Source organism: Telmatherina bonti (assembly GCF_933228915.1).
Source record: "Telmatherina bonti genome assembly, chromosome: 8".
Classification (NCBI taxonomy): Eukaryota; Metazoa; Chordata; class Actinopteri; order Atheriniformes; family Telmatherinidae; genus Telmatherina; species Telmatherina bonti.
The window spans coordinates 12,396,241-12,421,225 of record NC_136626.1 but is presented as its reverse complement, the minus strand read 5'-3'; the positions used below and the strand labels follow the sequence as shown (position 1 = coordinate 12,421,225).

At 38.9% G+C, this 24,985-nt stretch overlaps 2 protein-coding genes across 3 annotated transcripts in view; one reads left to right on the top strand and one right to left on the bottom strand.

Moving 5' to 3' along the window:
- LOC306759762 (homer protein homolog 3-like) overlaps positions 1 to 9,832 on the bottom strand; it is a 57,648-nt gene extending 47,816 nt beyond the window's left edge. Inside the window, exons 1-2 of one of the 2 annotated variants that reach the window (XM_079245488.1) lie at positions 9,485 to 9,832; positions 7,140 to 7,185 (exon numbers count right to left, since the gene is read on the bottom strand). In XM_079245488.1, the coding sequence (XP_079101614.1) occupies positions 7,140 to 7,162 (23 nt within the window). In that variant the 5' untranslated portion in view covers positions 7,163 to 7,185; positions 9,485 to 9,832. The remainder of the gene's footprint in view (positions 1 to 7,139; positions 7,186 to 9,484) is intronic. The other variant, XM_079245489.1, reaches the window with a different exon arrangement.
- Positions 9,833 to 17,834: 8,002 nt separating this feature from the next.
- On the top strand, positions 17,835 to 24,946 carry ddx49 (DEAD (Asp-Glu-Ala-Asp) box polypeptide 49). Its single transcript, XM_079245333.1, has 13 exons — positions 17,835 to 18,063; positions 18,350 to 18,473; positions 19,226 to 19,311; positions 19,572 to 19,693; positions 21,055 to 21,242; positions 21,682 to 21,822; positions 22,098 to 22,173; positions 22,440 to 22,516; positions 22,607 to 22,704; positions 22,788 to 22,862; positions 23,950 to 24,038; positions 24,194 to 24,265; positions 24,765 to 24,946. Exons 1-13 carry the CDS (start codon positions 17,949 to 17,951, stop codon positions 24,939 to 24,941), a joined length of 1,440 nt encoding a protein of 479 aa, XP_079101459.1. The 5' UTR covers positions 17,835 to 17,948; the 3' UTR covers positions 24,942 to 24,946.
- Positions 24,947 to 24,985: the final 39 nt, after the last annotated feature.

Below are 24,985 nucleotides of genomic sequence, written 5' to 3'. Positions count from 1 at the left end.
TCATTATAATAATATTAATTCCCTGAGCATATCGTCACAGTCCTAGAAATAAGCAAACTGGGAGCATATTGTATTTCACATTTCTGCATAAAAGCAAAAAAGAGGAAGGAAAAAATTACAACTGTGATGCCATAAACTCCATTATAATCATTCGCCTTGCTTGCTCACTCATTTCAGACGCTCTTTCTCCATGTTTTGTGGTACAAAACTGTTTTGTCAAATGACAACTTTTGTTCCACCACAATGTTTCACATTGTATACACACATCTTACTTCCACTTCCATGCCGAACGCTGGGAAAGCGTCATGAACGATGCTTGGCAGTGATTTTAGACTACAAATGTGATATTTTTCTCACACATCTGGATGTTGATAATATGAAACATGGAGCTAAAGCTGATGACATGTGGATATTGATTAACAGGGAGGAATGGTGCATTTGTCAAACTTGCTTTAATGCGTAGTGGTTCGACAAAATTGCAAGAATTAGTTAAATCTTTGTTACAAATTGTGATTTTGACATTGTATATTCCTGGAGTTTGTTGTTACAGAGCTGTCAAACAAGATGTACATATTCATCTGAAGTTGTGTTAAAATGAAAAAAAAATCTTGTCTGAGTAAAATCACACATAAAATGCAGATTGTGTATTATGTTTGTGAGGACAAGATTTTAAAAAGTGACTAAAAAATGACAAATACAAAATGAATTCTCAATTTTTGTTTCATTATTTCTGAAATGATGAACCAGCAGCGGTGAGGTAACTGGCAAAAAGTTAAAAGCATATTTATGGGCAATTATTTATTTTATTCCATTTAAATGTTGAGATAACTAGGATTACTGGGTCGGCATAGTTGAATAATTTCACTACAAAACAACACACTTAATGTGGCGTCCTGTCTAACAAACTTAGACAGAACATCAGATACACCATTCAACTGCACCTCTGATGGGATATTTTTCCTCAGAAATAAGAAAACCACTAAGTCTGCTACATTATGGTAGCCCTTGTGGGACATTCATCCTATTCAAAATCTCAATACATTTATCGAGAGGGTCTGTTAATATGAAACTGCGATCTATCACAACAGACTTCCTTGAAACATTAAATGTGGTGGTCTATAGTGGGTAAGGGTTAAATATACAATTAAATCAGTGATGAGTTGCTATGTAAAACTCTGCGAATAGTTCAGTCTATGCCAAACATTTTTAAGATGGTTGAGCCCGCAAAAAGCATTTACAGTAACTGAGATGCATCTTGCGCTATTACATATGTTGTTATCAGGCCTCAAGACTGGCATTCAGCTGTCACATGCTTACAATTCTGGAGCCACAAGTTTCTTTTTCCTCTTCATTAAATCAATAAATCATGCGTGGAGATATGTGTAATGACGTTACATTTGTACAAAGTTTTTTTTTTAATTCTAGCGCCAAAGATGAGTCAGCAACCAGTTGAACATTCAGGTATTTCTGCATGGAGGTGTCCATCATTTTTATAGTCTGTCATGTAAGGAATAGAGGAAAGAGCAGCCAGAGGAGGGCTATCCTTTCAAAGTATAACTAGAGCCACAATTCTACCTTTTTAAGCTTTAAACATATTTTTTTAAGTTTAACTTGCAAACAAGAATTTTTTTTTAAAAATTGCTCAGATGATTTTTATGAAGAATTTTCTTTTTCAGTGACTAGTTGCTTCAGCACACACACACACACACACACAAACACACACATCTGATCTTCAGCTCCAGTCATCTCTTTCTAATCCTCTTTCACTGCTCTCTTCATCCCTCCTCTTAATCTTGATACCCCCATCACTAGCCCACATCTCTGCTATGTTAAACAGGGCGCTGCACAGTCCTGTCTGGCCCTGTGGTCAGACACAACCATCCGGTCATCGGGAAAATACATCTCACAGTGACAGTGGTTTAAGTCTTAAAGTTGTGTGGGCTGTAAATAGCCGGGAGGGAGGGAGGGAGGGAGATGCTGCTGAAGTCACAACCACAAATTGAGTTGGTTATACTTCAAACCAGAGGTAAACAAACTGAAAGCTTGCAGGAGGTCTGATCAATGGAGAGGGGGTGGCTTCAAGCTTTAGATCAGGTCAGAAAGGGACAGCTGAACATCCTTAGGAAAAGGGTAAAATAATATCACTTGTGTTACAGCTCAAACTTTAGCAGTGATGTGCATGTGGTGAATGAAAGCATGAAGCATTTTCAATCTCCAGATAATCAGGTCTGGACCTAACCTGCATGTGTAGAACTGGCACCACAGGTAGAATCTGAGAGCGATGTTTGTTCTTACAACTGGAAACTGGAAAAGCCACACATGAGGCAGAACATGATGCCAAACCTAAATGAATTTGCAGATGTGTTCATTATGATGACAGTCTCTGTGCAAAAATCTACATGATGCACGCTGTCCTGGCCAAAAGAAACAAAAAACTACAAAGTAAATGATGACAGAGCAAATTGTGTGCATGTTCTTTAGTTATTGAAAACTCCTCGTTTCTATGTGGAGTATCTGTTGCCACCACCAGCAAATCTGATGCATGGATTTATACATATCACCCACCAGCAAGAAAACACCAACATGAATGGAAACTTTTTTCCCCCAGGACGATGCTTTCCTCCTGAGCTCTCCATGCAATCTGCAAACTGCACCATAGAGTTCAGAGATAATAATCACAGACTATCAGCCCTTCCTCTATTTTACCTCTGGTGCATGGCTGGCTGCCTTGTGTTTATTAGCTGTGCAGGCTTTCATCAAGCCCATCAAGCTACTTGGCGTGTGTAAGCTTTCTCAATAGAGCAGCAGACTATCAGCGCACGGCACAAGCAACTGAAAATAATGACTTTCATAAAGCAGTGTGGAAGCAGCTGAATTCTGTATGAAAAGAATAAAACAACTCAACATTTATACTAGTGAATATGTGAAATTAAAGTGTTAACTTTTCCTTTAATCAAATCGATAGCTTGCAAAATTGCTGTTGCCTGGAAACATAATACTGTGTAGTCGTACAGATTGTCAAACATGACTCTTTTGTTCCCCTTTGCTTTGCTTTTCAGTCACCTCATTGACAAAGTAAAACTTACTATTTGATCCACATTAGGACTGTCTAAGTGAGGGAAGCCAAACGTGTAGTTCGGAAGATGTGAAGCTTCTGTGAAACGGGGTCGTCCAGTTTTTTAATGTCTAGTCACCCAGCAGGTCTTTACTACTTTCTGAAACCACCTGCACAGAGATCAAATCTGTCTAACCAGATACAGCTGGGCATTATGTTGTGGCCATCTGTGTGTTAAAATGTTGCACCCTTACAGGAGCCTGCAGGTTTTCCAAAGCTGTTTAGTGTTCTTGCTTTTCTTTTTTTCTGCCGTTTCCCTTTGTTCCTCTGACAGCACTTCTTCTTTAAGGGTCTACTTCTTCTCACCTCTGAGAGTCTCTGAGCCTCGTGTCCACCTTCTGGCACAGTCAGGCAACATGACACGCTACAACTACATACCAAAATAGCTCAGCGAAGGGAAACGCCAACTCATACTGCTCCTCAACAAGCCACCATATCTGCAACGCACACCACAACCCAATACAAGCCATGATTCCTGCTCGGGCTCAAAAGAAGACCTGGTTTAAAGACTTAAAGTTGCAATCTTTTTCTTTGTTAAAATTTTTTTTTTTAAAACTTACAAAGCAGCTCTTTGCTTTTTTTAAATTCAAGTTTAAAAAGCACAGCAGAAAAATAAAACACCCCACAAAGTTAGCACTGGTTGCTCTTAACAAGAGGAGCGCTACGTTTGTCTGAAGGTCAGCTCCTCTTCCAGGAGTTAGACTGATAACTTGCAGCTGTCAGGAATTGTGACGGTGAGCCAAAGGCAAAGCGTTCAGTGAATACAGGATGAAGGTCAGTGAGACGGACAGAAACAAAGGCTGATCTCTCTGATGCTAGATACTTTCATTTCAAATAAATAAGCTGAAATGAAAAGGACGACAGAAAGAGCCTTGATGACTGGTTAGTCATACTACTCTGCATGTTTCCTAAACAGCAATTAAAAAGCTCCTCTGCTCAGAGCAGCTGGTTTCTCCTTGGCCTGTGGGAGGACACAGACACTCCACAGTTTTTAACGTATAATGATGCAGATTAAGTGATTACATGCACGTTGAAAGCCAAGTTTCAATGCCCTCTGTGCTGTAGACTCAGCTAGAAATGACATACTGATAGAATAATACAAGTTCAACTTAATAATGATGAGTGCTACGCCTGCTGCAAAACAAGCGACTTAACAGCAACCAGATGTGCATTTCTCAGTTAAGGAGATTAGTTTACAATTTGGGTAATAGGCATATTCTGTGTTTTTCTGAGAGTTACAAGAGAACGTCACTGCCCGATGTAGTCCTGACACACCCACACGTCTGAACCCAAAACAGGCTCCAGCTGCTTATTGAATAAAGACTTCTGAGAATTTGGCTCCACAACAGACTGAACTGCAGATGTAAAACTCAACTGCACAAAAATACTTGGTCTAGATATTTTGTTTTTCTTATTAAAGAAAAAACAGAAAATGAATGCTTGATATGACTGGTTTTTAAATCTGTGTGAGCTGCTGCTGTTTCCAATTCTGAGCTTTAAAGAATTTCATGTTTCGCTGTTTCTCTGGTTCTTCTGAGCTGAGATCAGCCGTCAACTTGTTCTCCTCGAATGCATCTTTTTTGACAGTTGTCCATATGGTCCAGTATGTTGCTGATAACAAACATTACAACCATAAATTGTTTATTTTAATGCTGAGAAAACAGCTGCGTTTAATTGGGCAAATATTTAATGTGAGATAAATCTGATCAGAGTTTCAAGCTGACACGTTTACATGGATGACATCATCAATAACGCTTACAGTTTCCAACAAAGACGTGTTTGCCACAGTCCAACTCTGTTTCAAATCTTTCCTGAAACCCATCACGCTGCCTCACCACCACATGGTTTAAGCATGCACAGAAACAACATCCACTACAGAAATGATCAGAATGAACGTAAACACACTTACATTTTCCTGCTGGTCCCATCGTGAAAATGTTTAAACCTCCTCGATTGCAATGAGAGATTTTTCTGATCGTATTAGCCGAGGTGTGTACATGACACATTTTCATAAATGGAAATTCAATCAGATCGAAAGTGTTCAATGTAAGCTTAGTTACTGAAAACCATATTTATACTGCATATTAGTACTGTGACGATATGCTTTTTGTCCTGATTCGATTTAATTCAGATTTTTTTGGGTGCCGATTTGATTTAAATTGTGATTCTCACAATTTTTCGATATGGCTGATTTTTGTAGATTAAAAACAAAAAAATAATTGTATAAAACTTTTTTTTTTGTTAGTCTTTTTTTTATTTATTTCAATTTGGAAAAAACATCACAGTAGCCAAACCATCATTCTGCTGCTATAATGCCCAAGCAGACAAGTAAAAAGATCAATAAAAACAATAAAAATGGCAATTTTATATTAGATTAATTTTATTCATTTGAAAAAAAATGCATTTTTTAACAAAAAAATTCATTTTAAAACTGTGATTCTATTTTTCCATTCTATTTTCCCACCCTACTGCATATGCATGCCAGTTTAAAGCCAAAAAAGCGGTTTCAGTTTTGTTCTCTTCTACAGCAAGCAGAAGTAAATTTCCTGGGAAAGTGCTTAAACTGAGCACTTTGATGGGATCATACTGAGGTTAAATAAACAGTGAGTTTAGGTTGAAAATATCTTATTTAACCTGACAAAGCAACCACAGTTTTACCAAGTGTGAGTGATACATTACTTCTTTAATGCGTCAGTTTATTTATAAAATATCAGGAAAAAACTTAAAGATGCTCAGTTTGCAATCTTCCATGTCAAAAAGATGCTATAAACATTCCACTGCCACCCACACTTTGCATTTTCATTTAGCAGATTATTCAGTGGATTATGAGAAGAAGTGGTTAATATCCTGTTGATTGACAGATCGTTGCAGCTCTAAACTGACTCTGAGGGGCAGATCTGAAGTGAGCTCGGTATTTGTCAGTAATCCTCTGGTGAGTCTGCGGGTTTCTGCAGTGCAAACTGTGTTCAGTGAGCAAACAGAGCTGTGTTTGGTCACCTGATCCGCTGCCAGAAATGGACACATGGAATATTTAGTATTTTCCTCACTTAATGAGAACATCTGGTATCAAACCCTGAACCACTAAAAGTTGCGTTTCACAGTGAGCATCGTCTGAGGCTGGAACGGCTTCACTTCAGTCAACTCATGCACATATGGATTGATGTTTACACAGTGTATTCACCTCACAGCATATCAGAAGGAAACACTACATTTGCACAGCACATCATATGTGAGACAGCTTTAGTTATTCTAAACATCAAGGTTTGACATGCAAAACAAGCAGAGAGCTTGTAGATCATGATGCACTGATAAACACTTTAAACAGTCAAGCGGTATATGGAGCAGCCGAGCTGCAGTGGAGTGAGTGACAGCAGGACGATATGATAAAAAAAGGACACCAGGCGATGACAGCAGGAGCTGCACAACGTGCTGACAACAATCTGCACACCATGACAAGCATGAAGCCTCCAGTCTGTAGAACAACAACTCGATGCAGTTTGCACAGATACTCAGAGAGGGATTAACATCACAGCACAGGGATGAAAAAAATGGTGGATTCTGTTCAAAGAGGAATGAATATTTCATAAAGTAGGGATGGGCAGATTATTTCTCATGTATCAATACCTTACGTTTGAATTCCAGAAAAATCAAGCAAAGACCAAATGCATTCATATATAGAAGTTCTTCTCAGTTTCACCATCATATTTCCACTAATCGATGTTGCATTTTTAATTTATTTCAGCAATCTCTGTAATATTATTAAGTTATTTCTACAGTTGCCTCTTTTTTTTTGGAAGGGTTGGGGTGGATAATGTCTAAATTTGTCACACTTATTAATAAATCATGAATAATTACCTCAGTGATGAGAATGTTTTTTTTTTGTTTTTTTTTTGCTGAGGGAGGATTGAAAATGCCAGTTACGGTTAATTAAAGCTGAGAAATATTTCCTGAGATACTAAAACGTGTCATATCGCCCATCCCTGACATGCACAACCACAACACAAAGACGATGGTGTGTTTGTACCTCTCACGGTGTAGCGGGTACATTTTACAGCTCGCAGACAACTCCTCTGCAGCAGAACCAGAAGAAAGAAGATCCAAGTTACAAGGTGAAACAGTGCATCTGCAGAACGTTTCAGGTGTTGCAGTCAAGTTATTCCTCATGATGCAAGTTTTCTGGGGTTCAGTACTATTCCTGCCACCAAGCCAAAACTTTTCCACACAAAGCAGTTGCACGGCACACACTTTAAGTAGTATAAAGTTGGTAAAAACCAATCGGATTAAGTTCTGATGCACTTAAGAAACTGAAAAACCCTGAAGGGAGAAAGAATACATTCGGTTTTGCTTTGAAGTGTTTGAAGAGAATATTTAGTCAGCGTAATGCAGAAAATCACAGGTTTTGAGTGCTGCCTCGAAATACTTGCCTCATGAATTCCACATAACAGACTCAGTGACTGCACGTAATCACGTCTCTCAGTCCGAACAGACTGGTGAATCATCGGGTGCCCCAAACTTCCAAACTCAGCTGCAGATGCGTTCAGGTACTCCTCTTAACTCACATTAGACCAACATGTTGTTTTAAACAGGTTGCAAATAACAGATGCCAGGCTGCTTTTGCATCAAATCAAATATTTCGGTTGTAAAAGGGTAACTTGATGAGGGTGAGGGTTTTAAAATAATCTGCACCTATAACACAAGCATCTGTGTGTGAGTGAAACCTGTGTGTTTATGTCATTAAGCAGTTCTAAATCAAGACTTACTTTGTTCTATAAGGTGGATTACAACAACCAGAAATCTGACAAAACAAGGGCCGACTTTCCCACTGTGGTGCACTGAAACAGATTAATGGCTCAGCATGCTTGGACACAACTTGATAACAAGCTGTTGAGGAGACATTTCATTTTAATCAGGTGTGTTGGAGCAGGGAATCATCTGAATCTGCAGATTGTGGCCTCTGAGGAGCAGAACTGGACAGCTCTGATCTTGAGCAGAATGTGACTGACTGGAGCTTAAAGGGACTGCAAAGAAGTTCTTCTCCTCAAAGCTCTTCCGATACAGATGACAGAATCCTAAAGTTATTAGTTTTTATTTTGGCATTAATGGTCAGGGGGAAGGGTTGGGTTTGTGTGCATGTGTGGGTAACGTGTGTGTGTGTGTGTGTGTGTGTGTGTGTGTGTGTGTGTGTGTGTGTGTGTGTTTTTAAGTGTGAAACTGTTTTTAATTTTTTAATGTTAAGCACTTTGGTATGCTTTTGTATTAAAAGCGCGATACAAATAAAGTTTGATTTGACCCATTCAGAATAAAAATGTAATTTACTAGAGAAGTGTACGCATTATTAGTTCCTGTGTGACTCAACTGAGGCCTTCAAACAGCTCTTCTCTAAAACTGGCCCTTGTGGGGTCCCGTGACTGGAAAACTAGGAAGCAAACTGGCAAACCTACTGCAGGTTAAGAATTTACACACCAAATCCTCCAACAGTGTCACCTCAAGACTTGTATATATAGAATATAAGACCAGAATGGGGTTTAAATTAAAGCTAATAGTACATTTTAATATGTTAAATGAGTCAAATCTCATTACTGGTGGCAATGGTGTTGGACAGAGTATCTCAATTAAAGTGTCAAAACTGGCCCTGAGGTCGGAGACTGACAGCTCAACTCAAGTGTGTTTCAACCAAGGTGGAGGCGATGTAACTTCACACACAAGCAAACAAATGCAGTGAAAATTACACTGAGTGCAGTGTCACCAAGAAAGTCCAAACAAAAACCCACGCAGAATCCCCTCCCTGCACAACAACCAGCCTGGAAGTGGTGGAAGCTGAATTTATCTCACAGGATGTAGGAGCTCGTGTGTGTGTGTGTGTGTGTGTGTGTGTGTGTGTGTGTGTGTGTGTGTATGAAAAGCAAAAGAGAAAATAGCAGCGATTCTGTTTACTGTAACATGCGTGAGTGGACTGTGCGTTTGATCACATTAAACACCGCTTAACAGCTGAATCAGCTGATTCCCGTTGATCACCCAAATATCCAGCAGATTTCAACATCTGACTTCGACCTTCCTGCGGTCATGTCTGTCATTAAAGCTTTAAACGAGCACGAGACTTGAGGGAACTGGGTCAGGCTCTGTGGTTCGCACATGGAGGGTCTCGCTATCGGGAATCTCTATATAAACAAAGAAAACAGAACAGTGTCACGTGCAAACTTCTTATCTATTGCTCCACCATGCAGCAGCCCAACCGGACCAAACATGCCTAACATGCTCAGAAGAAGCAGAAGTCCCCACAAAGTTCACTTTTAACCCACCGTGGCTTCCCCAACCCGAGTCCACACTTCCAGACAGCAGACGCATTTAAAGCGAAAATGTCTAACTTACCCCATGCTCCGAGGATCTGGATGCTGATTTTGGGACAAATTCCACTCACGAACTCTTTCAGTCCTTTTCTATCCTTCCGTGTAAAACGCTTCGTTTCCTGACTGAAACGCTGAATGTTGCGTTACATTTCTGGGGAAGAAAAAACGACAAATCACTTCCGACTCCAGATTCCCCCCGTTTCCCCTCCAACGGTACTCCTCTCCACTGAAGTCAGTTGTTGTACTCCAGCCAGCCTGCCCGTCCTTTGTCCGCGGGTTTCCACGGTTAGTGCACCGCGTCGTCGACCCCGTGCGTAATTACGCACCGTGAACGTTTGGCTAAGCTCTGCGAACCGGACACTCGAGTTAATGTCGATGTAAGTCGGACAGCAGACCGCTTCTGGCATAAACCACCTCCAGAACTTGTGTGTTATGCTCCCCTCCCACCGCTGTGCCAGATCACGCTGGGATCCCATTCAACAATCTCAGAGGGGCCAAGAAAGCCTCTTCGGCGCCATCTAACGGACTCGATGCAGTACTGATCACCACCTCCTCATGTCCACTTTCGAAAACGTCAGACTGAAATACAATATGTGACAACTGCCTGCGGACATCGTTAAGCATCCCCACTGCGCGAATTTATGAGGTGCGGCGTAATACGAGCCCGAAGCGGTTAGAAATACTGGAGGAGGAGCAGAAGATTTACTGCAAAAGTTTCAGTAAACAAACAACTCTCACATGCACTCAGTCATCTTACTGTAAACCATTCTGTATTAAGCTGATTGCTGTAAATCTGTCAAGTATTTGCATTAAAATGACACAAAATGTTTATGTATTCAAATTTCATTCAAGTGATGATGATGGATACGGTTGAGGTTGTTAAAAGTCGGCTCAAGACCCATCTGTTTAATCAGGCTTTTAATTAGTTATATTTTTAGACTTTTCTTTTATGATTTTCATTTGAATTATTTACTTTTTTTTAGTGTGCCAATGTGGATCACTAAGATTGGTTAGATTAGAGTGTTTTATGTGTTTTATCTATGTGAGTGTGTGTGAAAAGTGAGTATATGTGTTAGACTTTGAGCAAATGCTATATTTTTGTATGTGAATGCGGGTTTTTAACCTTGTTTTATTCTTGCTTTTTATTTTGTGAAGCACTTTGTGCTACTTTTGTATGAAAAGTGCTATATAAATAAAATTTGGTTGATTAAGAGCTGATAACTGATTATTAAAGTAATCTAATAATCTGATAATTGTGATATACTAATAGAAAAAGCAAATACATATTTTAAGTCACATTTAAGTGGCATTCTACACAAATGTGCCAGCAGAATATCAGACCAAACCACGAAGCAGAAAGTTGTCCTCACACTAAAACGCACATTTTACTGCCTATTTTCTGTGGAGCCCACAGGAGATTCCAGAGATGGGAAAACTATCCATTTCTAATGGATTAGATTAGTTCTTGAATTGCTGGACCGTATCATCTCATTGATTTGGACTGCTTTTTAAAAGAAGCCTTTCTTTTTAAACCTGAATTTATTTCAAATCCCTGGGAATGTGGCTCAGTCTGACTTGTTTAGAAAAGAAAGGAGATGGAATTATTCATTTAGCTGCTTATTAAAAAAGAGTAGAGACATGCAATCTATTTCAATCCCTTAATAGGCTTGCTGAAACTTCACAGTTGTCCCTACAAAACTGCTTCACATTTCTTTGTGTTTAAAAAACTGCTCCTTACACCATTTGTTCCACACACAGGCTTTGGTTAGGAGTCACCACTGATTTCAAATGTATCATTTAGTTATATGAATACTGGCTGAGCATAAGAGAGAAGAGCCTCAAATGTAGTGGAAGAGCAATGGAAGCACTAATCGTGCTGCTCAGTGGCCTGTTACCGAGATACAGCTGACTGCTCCTCTTCACTGCATGGAGGCAGCAGGGAACATCAGATCTCTGTGTAAACGTGCAAACAGCCTCTGTGCACGTTTAGGGAGACACTTCTCGGCTGTTCTGAGGCAGTTTGCAGCACAGCTGGATGCTCCAGGCAAGACCAGGCTGATTCTCCGGGCATACGCCTTGAGCACACAGGGCGTTAATCACCTGCAGCAGTTTGGTTTACAGACACAGATGAGTCCTCCTGGTGAAGATCCCAGTAGAAATTGTGGAATCTTTTTAATATTCATTGGCCGGAGGGATGGACCAATTGACCTGCATTATATTTCAGTTTTATATCCAAATTGAGTAAAAGGCTTAGAAGTTACAACCATTTTAAGAGCTGCTTTCACTACATATTGACAAAATAATAAGCAGATAATATTTCTCTGAAGTATGGATTGTTTTGCTTTATCTTTCTTGGGTGGTATTACAGAATATATATGTATATATATTTATTTAATTAATTATTTATTTATGTGTGTGTGTGTGTGTGTGTGTGTGTGTGTGTGTGTGTGTGTGTGTGTGTGTGTGTGTGTGTGTGTGTGTTGTTTGTTCAGCTTTGTTGCATGTGGCTACATCTGAGCAGACAGTTTATCCCTGCACACTTCAAAATCCACTTGGTTGCATTTGTCTCCTGTCCCATCATCAATAGCGACACTGGTGACCCAGTAGCTAACACTAGAATCTGCCCATGACCATGCCAGCCCACTATCTCCACATGTTTTACACACGCTACAGATCACAAGCCTTTCCTTCTCAATGTTTTTCTCTGCTTGACATGTTTGTGCAGGTTAATATTAATTTAATATGTGCAAGTGTTTTTATTTTAGCCTTTCTTAACATCTGGACTTCACTCTGGAAAGCAGCTGGACAGAAACTGCTGCAAATTTAATGTATTTCACAACATTTATATTTTAATTTAGATAGTCGTACCAGCTTTGCCACACCAACTTTTACTTCAAAAAGCAATAATCTCAACATTGGGATATTTAACTAATGCATAAATACCGAATCTAAAATAGGTGTTATCAGCTGTTGGGCCAGTTGAATGATAAGAGCTTTATGTTGAAACACTGTTATATTTTACACTGTTAATATAAAGCAATAAAATAACAATGAAATAAATAGAAGTTAAGATAAATGGATATCTTATAAACAATAAGCATGATGTGGCTAATGCTTTCAATCATTTCTTTCATACAATTATATAAACGTTTCTCCATTAAATACTTTAAAGCCAGCTTTCTGCACAAGGAGAGTCACAGAACAGGAAAATTCACAAACAATAACATTTCTCAAACCATTCAGAACAAAGGATTATTTTTAATATAGATACTTTAATGCTGAAATAATTTAGTCACATATTAATAACTCCAGTAAGCAACAATCTTAATAATTCAATTTCCCAGGCAACATTTTCTAAAGTCTAGAAATCAGCAGGTGTCATTCCATTTCTTAGGAGCGATCCCGTGTCAGCTGCTAATTACAGACATCAGTATTCTTCCTACAGTGCTTAATGTTGCAGAGAAACTCTTTGCTCAACAAATAATTGCACATTCGAACACCACATCATTTACTCTTCATCCAATGCAGTTTAGCTTTAAAGTTAAACACTTTACAGAGACCGCCAGCTGTTTCTTTAGAGAAAATGACCAACGTTTACTGGAAATAGACGGATGGTGTGATGTTCTTGATCTTAAGAAGGTCTCATCACCATCTTCTTGTGTCATAATAAAATTGTGTTGAATACTTTTAAGTGTTTTTCCCCATTGTAGATTAATATATTTTCGACTTTGCATTGTACATAGTATTTTGTATTTACATTTATCTTCATTGTTGTTTGTATTTGTGTGAAATTATATCTTGCTATTAGTTTTATTGTTTTTCTCCTTGCCTAGGGACAGCAGAAGTAATTTAACATTTGGTTAACTAAGGTAAATTTATGATTATGTCTATTAATGTACAATGTTCCTGTCAAATAAACCAAAAAATATGTTTTTACAAGGCTACAATGCTGGTGGAGTCCCTCCTTTCATGAACATGTTATCACCAGCAAACATTGACGTGTCAGTGGCCTTTAGCAGGGAACTTCAGTGTGTGACAGAGGTAGATGACAGGAGAGGATGAAACCAGCCTTCATCTGACAGCCTTGGGTCTTGGAAATGCATCTGCAGAGTGTAAAGAAGATCAGATGAATCCTTGTTGAAAAAGGTGACAAACAGACAAACCCTTTGATTTACTTGTGACACGCAACGAAAACCTGAAGTCTGCGCTGAGATGTCAGTCCATCTGTTCCCACAGATTTGGCTTTCTGTGTTGTTCTGGTCAATCAAAGCTGTCGGCTTGATCCAGAAAACACCGAATGTCATCCGGGATCATTCAGTCTGTAATATGACAGCAACTCAAGAGCAACAGAGCATCAAGTCAAAAGGAAATATGGTTGTTTGATGTCACATGATACACACACATATACACACAGATATTTGAAAAAAGAAAAAAAAAAGAAAAAGAAAATAGAATAAATAAATGAATTATTTATTTTTCTCAGTTGATTAATTGTGTTTTTGAAAATAAACATGAGTCCAACCCGTTTCTTGGCTTGATATGTTATATCAGCATCCTTGCTCAGTGTGTCGCAGACTGTATCTGACTGTGTTTATCTTTACTGTCACATATAAAATGTTGGATAACACTTTTCCTCACATCAAATCAGAAGGGCCTTGAGGTCCTTTTTATACATATCTGTCTGGATAAAGTCATTGAGTCAAAAAGGCAAAGAGAGCCAGTGAAAACTAAAGCTTTAAATCCACACAGAGCAGCTGGGGATGATCAGAGAGATACAAATCCACAACAACACACATCAATCGTGCTCTAAATATTTCAATTCAATTCAGCTTTATTTGTATAGCGCCACTTCACAACAACGTTGTCTCAGTGCACTTTACAGACACATCAGTTTAAGCCAATTCATAAATAGCCTAGCTAATAGAAACCAACTGATTGCATCAAATCTAGACTTTGCTCCAATTCCCCATCCTGAGCATGCATGATGTGACAGTGGGAAGGAAAAATCTCCCGCTTTAACAGGAAGAAAACCTCCGACAGAACCCGGCTCAGGGAGGGCAGCCATCTGCCTCGACTGGTTGGGTTGGAGAGGACAGGAAAGACTGATCCACATGTACAGACTCTTTTATTCAGAAAGACCTGCAGAAACAGGAAATGTCATACATTTATACATTAGGGAAAAAAAGCAAGGTACTACTCAGTGCATCAGGTGACGTCCCTGTGGCTGCATCAGTAATGGATGGCCAGACTACCCCTTACTGTAAGAGCAAAACCTGGACAGTTGGGCCCCATACACACAGAGTCCAACCTCAGGAGATGCTCGTCTCCTAACTATAAGATTCATTAAAAGGGAAGGTTTTTCAGCTTGATCTTAAAGATAGAGAGGGAGTCTGCCTCTCAAACCCACAGTGGGAGCTGGTTCCATAAGAGAGGACCCTGATAGCAGAAGGCTCTTCCTCACATCGTACTCTTAGAGACTCTGGGAACCAAAAGTAAACCTGCACTCTGAGAGCAAAGTGCTCTTTTTGGAATATATGGAACTATGAGATCTTTTATGTACAATGGAGCTTGGTCATGGGACTGAACCAAAAAAGCCCAGAGAGGCACAAGAAATTTTAGAAAAATAAGATGTCTACATTTATTTCTACAAAAAATATCAAAATAAATCTTTTAGTGACAATAACTTTGGGCCCATAAAAGAGGTCAAAGAAACAAACTTCAACATAGCCGTTAACATAAGTAACTGAAACACTAATTTACCTAACAAGCTGACACACGAGGGACACATATACACACTGGCTGATCAGGCCATTTCAACACACAAGGGGAACAATACAATGCTCTAACCAAACTACAACATAAATTTAACTAATCAGTGTAGTGCAGGGGTGTCAAACTCCAGTCCTCGAGGGCCGGTACCCGGCAGGTTTTTGTTGTTTTGCTCCACCAACACAGCTGATTCGAATCAAATGCATCCAGTAGCTTCTTGTCAACCTGTTTTTAAGCTTTGGTCAGGTGTGTTGGAGAATGGAGACAACAAAAACCTTCAGGATACAGGCCTTCCAGGACTGGAGTTCGACACCTGTGGTGTAGTGTTAAAGGTAACCTACTAAGAAAGTAATCTAAACTGTCTGAAAACTCCAAATAATGCAAAAAACAATAAATAGAAAAACCTAAACCCATCCTACACTTCCCTTCTAAACAAATGGCTGAGCCCTGTTGGGCCTTGGCCTGATTTAAGGAACTCCAGTGCAGCTGGGACTTTTTTCTTTGGCAGGCTGGACAACTCCAACACAGGAACTGGGATCTCAAAGGGAAGGTATATTAACTAAAAGCAAACCAAATCAACAAGGTGACAATGTAAGTTAACTAAATGTGTGCACCCAGTCAGTTAACCCCCTGTCAACCCAGTTAATGAAAATATGAAATCTAAAAAAATGAACGTGTCTATTTAAAGATGTTTGTATAACTGAAAAAACAAGAAAGTTGCCAGACCTTTACTGGTGTGGCAGTTCATGCTGCCATCACAGTCATGGTGAGCTTTATATGTGAGGAGAAGTATGAAATGACACACTAAGGACGATGCAAAATATGAAATGACAAATGAATGCTGCTAACACTTTGTGTGGCCTGGGGTGCATTTTTACAGGGCTAGAAGGGTATTGTGAAGAACAAAAATGCTGTTTATGATGTATGACATTTTGGCACCTTAATGGTTATTTATCACACGGTGAAACAGACCATGAAATAAACAACCTGACACGATCTGATTTCTCTGCCACAGGGAGAGAAAAAGGGTTTTTATTGATCTCAAACTCGACGTCACTTCATCATTCAGCTGTGAAAGGTGAACCTTTACAAAAGATGATCTCTATTAAATGACTGAAAGGTAATTTTGTGGTTAAACAACAGCCTTAGGTACAAGATGTTATCTTATGTGTATTGCTATAAACGCTATGGATGAACAGAAAAATAACATTTAAAGCAAGGTGTCAGATATAAAAACATTTTGTCCTGAGTCCAGAGAAGCTGTATGGCTTGGAAACAAACCATAGTCATGTTTGAGTAGCTGATTAGTCTTTTCTGAGCCCATGATCCTCTGTACACTGAATGGATTTAGTGCTTTTGGCCATTAATAAAATGAAAATACCCTCTTTCACAGCAGTGGTCACTCTTACCCAGTAAAAGCAGAGCCAGACCACAACTGACATGATGTAATGTCAGAGAAAGTGTTGACTTCCTGACTGACAATCCTGAAATGTGCAGCAGGTCTCAATAAAGTCACAGGAAATAAAGAACAATAGAGGAGAGTGATCTGAGTGTTGAGGACTTAATTTGAATGGAAAGATTAAAAAAAAAAAAAAAACTTAACTAACAAATTAGAAATAAATAACCCAATATAAAGAGACACATCTCTGGGATTTAGTGGGACCATTGAGGATTATCTGGGAGCTTTGCGATACACCAAAATCTGTTTGCCAGATTTTGTAATGCAAAACTCACAGCTGTTCAAAACTCTACATGTCACCAAAGCACAAAGCGGTCAGCAAATGATAAAGACTAGCTTTAAAAACCTGCGTCATAAATTAATCATACTCGCAAAAATATGGCATCATTGATCAGAGTGATTGATCATGTTGATCAGTGTATAAGACATGGATATTTCTGAAAGTATAGTAGATTGTAAGTAAAGTGGAGCCAAAAGCTCCCTGAACAAAAATGAAATTTTAGAAATGTCTGTTCTGATAATACATCCCAAGTTAAAAAAGAGGTGCATATCAGTCTGTTTATCTTTGTGTTTTATAATCCAAAGCCTGCTTAAGTGTTAAACTGTCTTTGAACAGTCCTTTAACTTTTCTGATACATCCCAACGATAAATTTGAACAGATTTACAGTTACAGAAAATGCTGGATGCAATGAATCCCTCACATGATTGTTCAACAAAATATTAGTTCATGAGTGATATATGTATATTCATTCATTCATTCATTCATTCATTCATTTTCTGAACCGCTTAATCCACTGTGCCACCGTGCATATATATATATATATATATAGAGAGAGAGAGAGAGAGAGAGAGAGAGAGAGAGAGAGAGAGAGAGAGAGAGAGAGAGAGAGAGAGAGAGAGAGAGAGAGAGAGAGAGAGAGAGAGGGACATATGAAAGTGATGTAATATTGTTTACATCACTCATGAACTAATAGGTATTCACTATATCTATCTGTCTGTCTGTCTATCTATCTATCTATCTGTCTGTCTGTCTGTCTGTCTGTAGATGTGACTACCATTGCAACCGTGTCCAGCAGGGGGCGACAAATAGTGCTTCCGCAGTCTTAAGACGTCACAATATTACGTAATCACCCTGCGACGTTGGGGTAAACACGAGGATGTGTTACTGTTTGTCGACGTTAAGTATTTAATTTATCATTTAGTCACGACACGTCCAGAACAGTTGGCATTGATCCTCATAAACCGGTATTAAGTGAAAATGGGGGATTTGTCGTCGTTGGGCCTCTCAGACTGGCTGGTTAAACAGTGTCAACAGCTGGGAATCAACAAACCCACTCCTGTCCAGGAAAACTGCTTACCAGCCATCCTTGCAGGTAGGACGTGAACATTGTCGTCCTAAAAACAATTCCCCTGTCGGTATAGCTGTTCTGTGTTTTAAATAAGGAACCCCCAGTAAGTTCATACTTACAGGTGTACACCCACCAAACTTATGTGACTGTCTTCAACAAGGTAAACAAAAGTATGAACATCAGGGACTCCGCATTTAGTATTTATTATTTATGAGAAAATGATAATGTTGGTCAGCGTAAATGCAATAATTGTTTAGTGTTGGGCTGATTAATATGGGTTGGACACGTGCGTTTGTGTTTTCTGTCACAGGTCGGGATTGTATGGGCTGTGCCAAAACTGGAAGTGGAAAGACTGCAGCGTTTGTGTTGCCGGTGCTTCAGAAGCTGTCAGAGGACCCGTATGGCATCTTCTGCCTGGTGCTGACTCCTACCAGGTCTGTAGACATAGAAACCCTTTATGTTCAAGGCATTTATATGAAGTGACTGGACATGATGCCCTTTTTTATTTGTAAATATTCTAGGGCTGTGACGATATGCTTTTGTCCCGAATCGATTCGATTCCAATTTTTTGGGTGCTGATTCGATTTAAATTGCGATTCTCATAATTCGTTGATATTGCTGATTTTTGTAGATTAAAAACCAAAAAAAAATTGTTTTTTTTTTTGTTCGTCATTTATCTTGATTTCAACTAAGAAAAAACAACTCAGCATCCAGACCATCATTCTGCTGCTATAATGCCCAAGAAGACAAGTAAAAATGTTATATATATATTTTTTTTTTTGTGATGGATTATTTTTATTTCAATTTAAAAAAAAAAAAAAAAAAAAAAAAGATTGTTTTATTTAAAAAAAAAAAAATTATAATCGATTTTAAAATTGTGAAGCAAAACCATCCCGGTTTTCAATTTTTCAATTTGATTTTCCCACCCCTAAAATATTCATAGAAATGAAATGTATTTTTTGATTGATTTGAAAACGTGATTTACAACTGATGGAGTTGTTTTAAGGTTATTGGATGATGTTAAAACCACAACATCTGATGATACCCCAATGTTGAATCTAACCACAAGTATAAAAACCAACTTCCAAGCCTTAAAAAAGGGAAATGTCTGATATACAATCTGAACAATTATGTTTAGATAACTGATTCTTTTACTGTCCACGTATTGTAATGTGTTGTCAAACAGGGAGCTGGCCTATCAGATTGCAGAACAATTCCGAGTTCTGGGAAAGCCTCTGGGCCTGAGAGACTGCATCATAGTCGGAGGAATGGGTAACTAATATGAATCATGCACATGTTTATTAATGCCATTAGACTATTTAGTCTGGCATCTCTTACATTAACTTTAGGTCTGTGTGAACATTTTCAGCAGCACAAATTGTTTTACAGTAATAAATATATATTCTGGCGTCATGGTCTGCATGTGATCAACAATGCATCGCTGGCTTTGTTCTAAACTAAAAGAGAAGATTGTTCCTAGCTGGCATGAACTTTACAGTTCTTCATGCTCCTCTGTGGCCTGTTGTGGACAGACATGGTGAGCCAAGCCCTGGAGCTGTCCAACCAGCCTCATGTGGTGGTGGCAACGCCGGGCCGACTGGCTGATCACATCCGCAGCTCCAACACATTCAACATGAGCAAGATCCAGTTCCTGGTGAGTTCTGAAAGCGTTTTCTGTTTACATGTTGGAGATTAATTTAACAACTAGAGGCTGAGGGGCTTTGCTCTTACAGCCCTCCACTCTTTGGTCCGTGTTATTTCCAGAACCCCTTCCTTCAGTCATATTGCACCTGTTCTGCAGCAGCTCACCTGGTTTCCATTAAATTCAGCATCATCCGTATATCTTATTTCTAACCTTCAACACCATCAACAACCTCTGTATCTCAATGAACTCCTCCTACATTAACATACCAAACCAGGTTCTCAGATCCTCCTCTCCCATCTCCCATCTTGCTCTCTACTGCATGCCATGGGGTCGAGAACCTTCTGCTGCTTGGCTATAGTTTATTAGATGTTTCTGGGTTTTTACATCTTTCCCTGTATTCTGTTATCTCCCTTTTTGTATGGTGAGCTTACCTTAAAACTACCTATAAATAAAATTTATTATTATTATAATTATGTTATTATAGAAGCCCAGAAGAGACCAACCAAACACTCGGTGTGTTTTATGCGTTGGAAGCTGCAGTTTATACAACTAGATTTTACGCTGCCTGTGCTTTCTTCAAACATACTGAGGGGGGGGTGATGTTGCGGTTCATGAGATGTTTGAACTTCATGCAAGATTGGACTCTGCATCGTTGAGCACAATTGTGTCGTTACAGTGTGTAAAGTTGAGGCGTGGAACAGGATGCTGGGGTCATGTAGCTGGTAGATGGGAGAATATATTTTCCTGCATGTTTGTTAACCAGGTGGTACGAAAACAAACTGAAATGAATACTTTCATAGTTTTGTTTCACCACGTCCACTGCTGCCCCTTTGCTGTCTGTGTGTTACATATAATAGGACAAGAAAAAGTCCTAACTGGTTAGTAAATGATGTGAAACTAGATTTTAAAATGCTGAATCCATATTAAACAGTATGAAAATATAATAATTAAATATATTGTGGATGAGCTTATTAAAAAAAAAAAAAAAAAAAGAGTACAACATTAATAAATGTTTAGAAGGTATCTTCCAATCATTATAGTCAGAAACTTGCTTTATAAATGATTAATTCAGGAATTTTGAACTCCTAAGCAGCTTATCAATAATGAGTAAAACATCTACAACTGTTCTTATAAACCATAAATTAGTTTTACTGTCAGAAATATGCTTTGTAAAAGATTAATTCAGTATTTACTAATGATTAACAAATGCTTCAGAGTGTGTACTTATTATAAAGTTTTCCCAAGACTTTTTCTTTTTTTTTCAAAATATTTGGATTTGTTTTACAAAGAAATAACTGAGTCATTTGTTAGAAGTTAGAAAATAATAAAATCTTTTTTTTCTACCTTTTTTTTTTGTTTGTTTGTTTTAGATTTTGGATGAGGCAGACCGTCTGCTGGAACAGGGTTGTACCGACTTCACCAAAGACCTGGAGGTGATTATGGGGATCTTGCCGACCAAACGTCAGACGTTGCTGTTCAGCGCCACGCTGACAGACACCCTGCAGGAGCTGAAGAACATCGCTATGAACAAACCTTTCTTCTGGGAGAGCACATCAGAGTGAGTAGCCTGCGTCTGCCTTCCTGAGGCAACTTCCAACACTGTTCAGCTTCATTTATTTATTTGTTCCCTACATCTGCTGCATGCTGCTGTCTTAAATGTGCGTGAAGGCAGTAAGCATTCTTCACCGTGTTTATTTCGATATTTCTGCCTCATGCCAACTTGAGGAGCAAATAAAATGCATTTCTTATACAAATCTTGTGATTAAATGAGCATATGTTTGTGTAAAAGGTTATCAGGGAAAATAAAAGTTTAAATAAATGCATTAGTAGCAGAACTTATTTATCATCAGTTTGATTCTCTCCTGATGTCTGCTCAGATTTCTATTCTTCATTTGGTTAAAATAAAAACTTTTTTTTTTTTAAAGAAACTTCCAAGCCTCATTTTCATTTTCATCTTCATATGATTGTGATTTTTTTTTTCACACTCTTCTTGCCAGAACACGGACTGTGGAGGAACTGGACCAGAGATACATCCTCACAGCAGAGAAGGTGAAGGACGCTTACCTCGTCCACCTGATCCAGACGTTTACCGATGAGCATGACGACTGGTCCATCATCATCTTTACCAACACGTGCAAGTGAGAAACCGCTGGAGATTTAAACACACGTTTAGGATCCAGATTACAAAGATCCTGCAATTAAAACGGAAGTTTGTCCGATTTTGAGTCTGGACTGAGATCGATCTGGAGTCAACAAATAACAATGAGCTTTTAAGATACTTTTTTTTTTTAAAAATTAATTTGAACTAATATTTTGTCATTAATATAAATAATTAGCTTTCATTAACAATTCAATAACTAATAATAAAATGTATTTATCCATTTAGATGAATAATTCTATAATTTTTTTCCAGAAACTGCCAGATTCTCACCATGATGCTGCGAGAATTTAACTTTCCAACAATCTCCCTGCACTCCATGATGAAACAGGTGAGATTTATTTAAATAGCATCCCTGCTTACAAAGTTTTATCTTACAGCTCCGAACATAGTCCGTTACCATGGCAGCAGCTGCCAGACGTTCAGCTGAAAGACTAACTGCATCCAGTTCTGCGTTGCTGATCCGTCATGCTTGAACTCAATGAGAATGTGGGAATTATGCGTTCTGAAAAGAGTTGGAGACACACAACCGGATGGAAATGTAGGAACCATATGAGGTGAAAGCAGATGAAACCAGCTGTTTTTGTTTCCCTCCAGAAACAACGATTTGCAAACCTCGCCAAGTTCAAAGCCAGCGTCTATAAAATCCTGATCGCGACCGACGTGGCCGCCAGGTAAGTTGCTGTGAGGAGCAGCCAAGCCTCCTGCCAGTGTGCACGCACCACAGCTGTGTTGCTCTGATACTGTTCTGCTCCTTATCTCAGGGGTTTGGATATTCCAACTGTTCAGGTTGTCATTAACCACAACACACCCGGCCTTCCCAAAATCTACATCCACAGAGTTGGGCGAACAGCCAGAGCAGGTGCTGCCAACCGTCAGCAGCTTTGCATGGAATATTACCAGGAAGCGTAGAAAAAGAAAACTCAACATTATGTTCCTCTGCAGGGCGGAACGGAGTGTCCATCACACTGGTGACGCAGTACGACATCCACCTGGTTCATGCCATTGAGGAGCAGACAAGTAGGTCACCTGGGGAAGTAGTAGAAAGTCGGAACGGCGGGTTTAGTGGCGTCTGTCTGACTCTGACCTGAAGAAGGCAGTTGTGATGTCGCGCTCGACTCTGTTTCACCCTTCTGAAGCAGAAGTGATGCCAGCTCTGTGTTGACATGCTGCAGCTGAGCTTGTCAATGTCTCAGCGCTATAAAAGGGGTTTATAATAAATACAATTTAACTGATTTAGCAAGAAAAGCTTCTGTCAGTTACTTTGATTTAAGCTACATTATAATATTATGTTCCCTAAACCAAAGCTGCTTAGTTATAACAATAACAAGAAAACAAACACGTGGGTAAGGACATATCTGTAAGACAGGTAGCCATGACATAATGAAACCCCACTTCCTACTGGGAGTGTGCTTGACTTCAAGCTTCTCACATTAACCTACAGGAAAGAAATGACAATGCTCTATATTTCATTACAAAACTGACACCAGTGCTCAGGAAACCAGATGCATGATGAGCTCATGCCTAGGGATCAGGCCTCGTCTTGGCAGCTAAAATTTTCCGTTTTAATTATTGGATCTGTATGGGCTCAGTACCATATGTGTGTGTACTCGTAGTTGGTATCAATGAAAGTGTTTCGATACCACACTAGTCAAGCCAGCGCAGATGTGTTTGATGACATGCTTCGGCCGTGTTTTATAAGAAATAAACGCTTTGAATGTTAAAATGTGACATTTTTTTGCTACACTAAAATTAGATCTTTGTGTAAAATGTGCCAAATCAAAATGAAACTGGACATTATTAGATCTGTGATGTTATTATATTTGTATTGTTGAGGTAACTTCAGAAAGGATGGGTAATTTATTACAACTTAATGAAATCTTACACAGTTATAACAGCAATAATAACCATAGTCAGAATGATGTTCACATGAACAGATTTGGTATCGGCAAATATCGGTATCAGCAGATATTCAAATTTCGGATATTGATATTGGATTGGAACTCCCAAAAAGTGGATCGGTGCATCCCTAGTTTTAACCCTTTTGGTCTGCGGTTCAGGTTTATTTGGGCTTTTTTGTAACACAATCTGGTTTATGTTTCCACAGAGACAAAGTTAAAGGAATATCCTGTAGAAGAAAAAGAAGTCTTAAAAATCCTCACACAAGTCAACGTGACCCGACGGGAGTGTGAAATAGTATGAATATTTTCCTCTTATTCCGTTATTACCCCATCATGTCATTCTAGTGCTACAAGAATGTGTTAAAATGGTAGAATGTGACTAAAATATAAACTTTAAGTAAAAACTTAAAGCATAATAGATCATTCTGAGTGTAAACGTTTGTGTTGCAGAAACTTGAATCAACAGACTTTGATGAGAAGAAAGAAATCAACAAAAGGAAACAGCTGATCCTGGAGGGGAAGGCAAGTACACTTCTTTTTCACAGCAGAAACGTTCATCTGTCTGCTTTGAAATACAAAGGTTACTTTCATCTGTAAACCTGAAGAGACACAAGTTGTGTGAAGTTTTATTTCACAGCACCGAGTAAGGAACAGAAACATCAACCATGGTACCTCGGCTCGGCTGCCTCATGTGCAGAGAAACCTAGAAACTGAGCCTTACTGGAGAAGACTCCATCCAGATCTTTACCAGTAATTAATATTGTGCCACTTCAGCATAGGTTTACCACAATCAAAGCTAAGAGTGTTCCAGCACAATATAAGGTACAAGTGTAAACAAAGTGGCACCTGAGATTTTGTCTTAATTTGGGAAATTTGAGCCAGAAATTAGGAATAAATTGGACATTCAGACATATTGTGGCCCATGGCATCAAACATTGTGGAGTTTTTAACTTGAGATATTACCTGTGAGACAGACAGAACTAATAGCCATGGCTGATTTGTGACCCTAATGCTGTTCCAGGATCCGGATCTGGAGGCCAAGAGGAAGGCCGAGCTGGAGAAGATCAAGAGCCAGAAGAAAAAATTTAAAGCGAAAATCCAGGAGAGCCTTGAGAGACAGAAACGTGGACAGCTGAAAAAGAAAGTGATGAAGACTAAACACACTAAAAAGAAAAAGGCAGAGATGGCAGCATCATGAAAACAGTCCTGTGTGTTCAGAGTTTTATTTCTGTATGTGTTGAA

Coding starts and splice junctions, on each gene's coding strand:
- ddx49 (XM_079245333.1), top strand. CDS start 17,949: ATGGGGGATTTGTCGTCGTTGGGCCTCTCAGACTGGCTGGTTAAACAG. Junction 22,863..23,949: donor TGCCATTGAGGAGCAGACAA/GTAGGTCACCTG, acceptor ATGTTTCCACAG/AGACAAAGTTAAAGGAATAT. Junction 24,039..24,193: donor CCCGACGGGAGTGTGAAATA/GTATGAATATTT, acceptor TTTGTGTTGCAG/AAACTTGAATCAACAGACTT.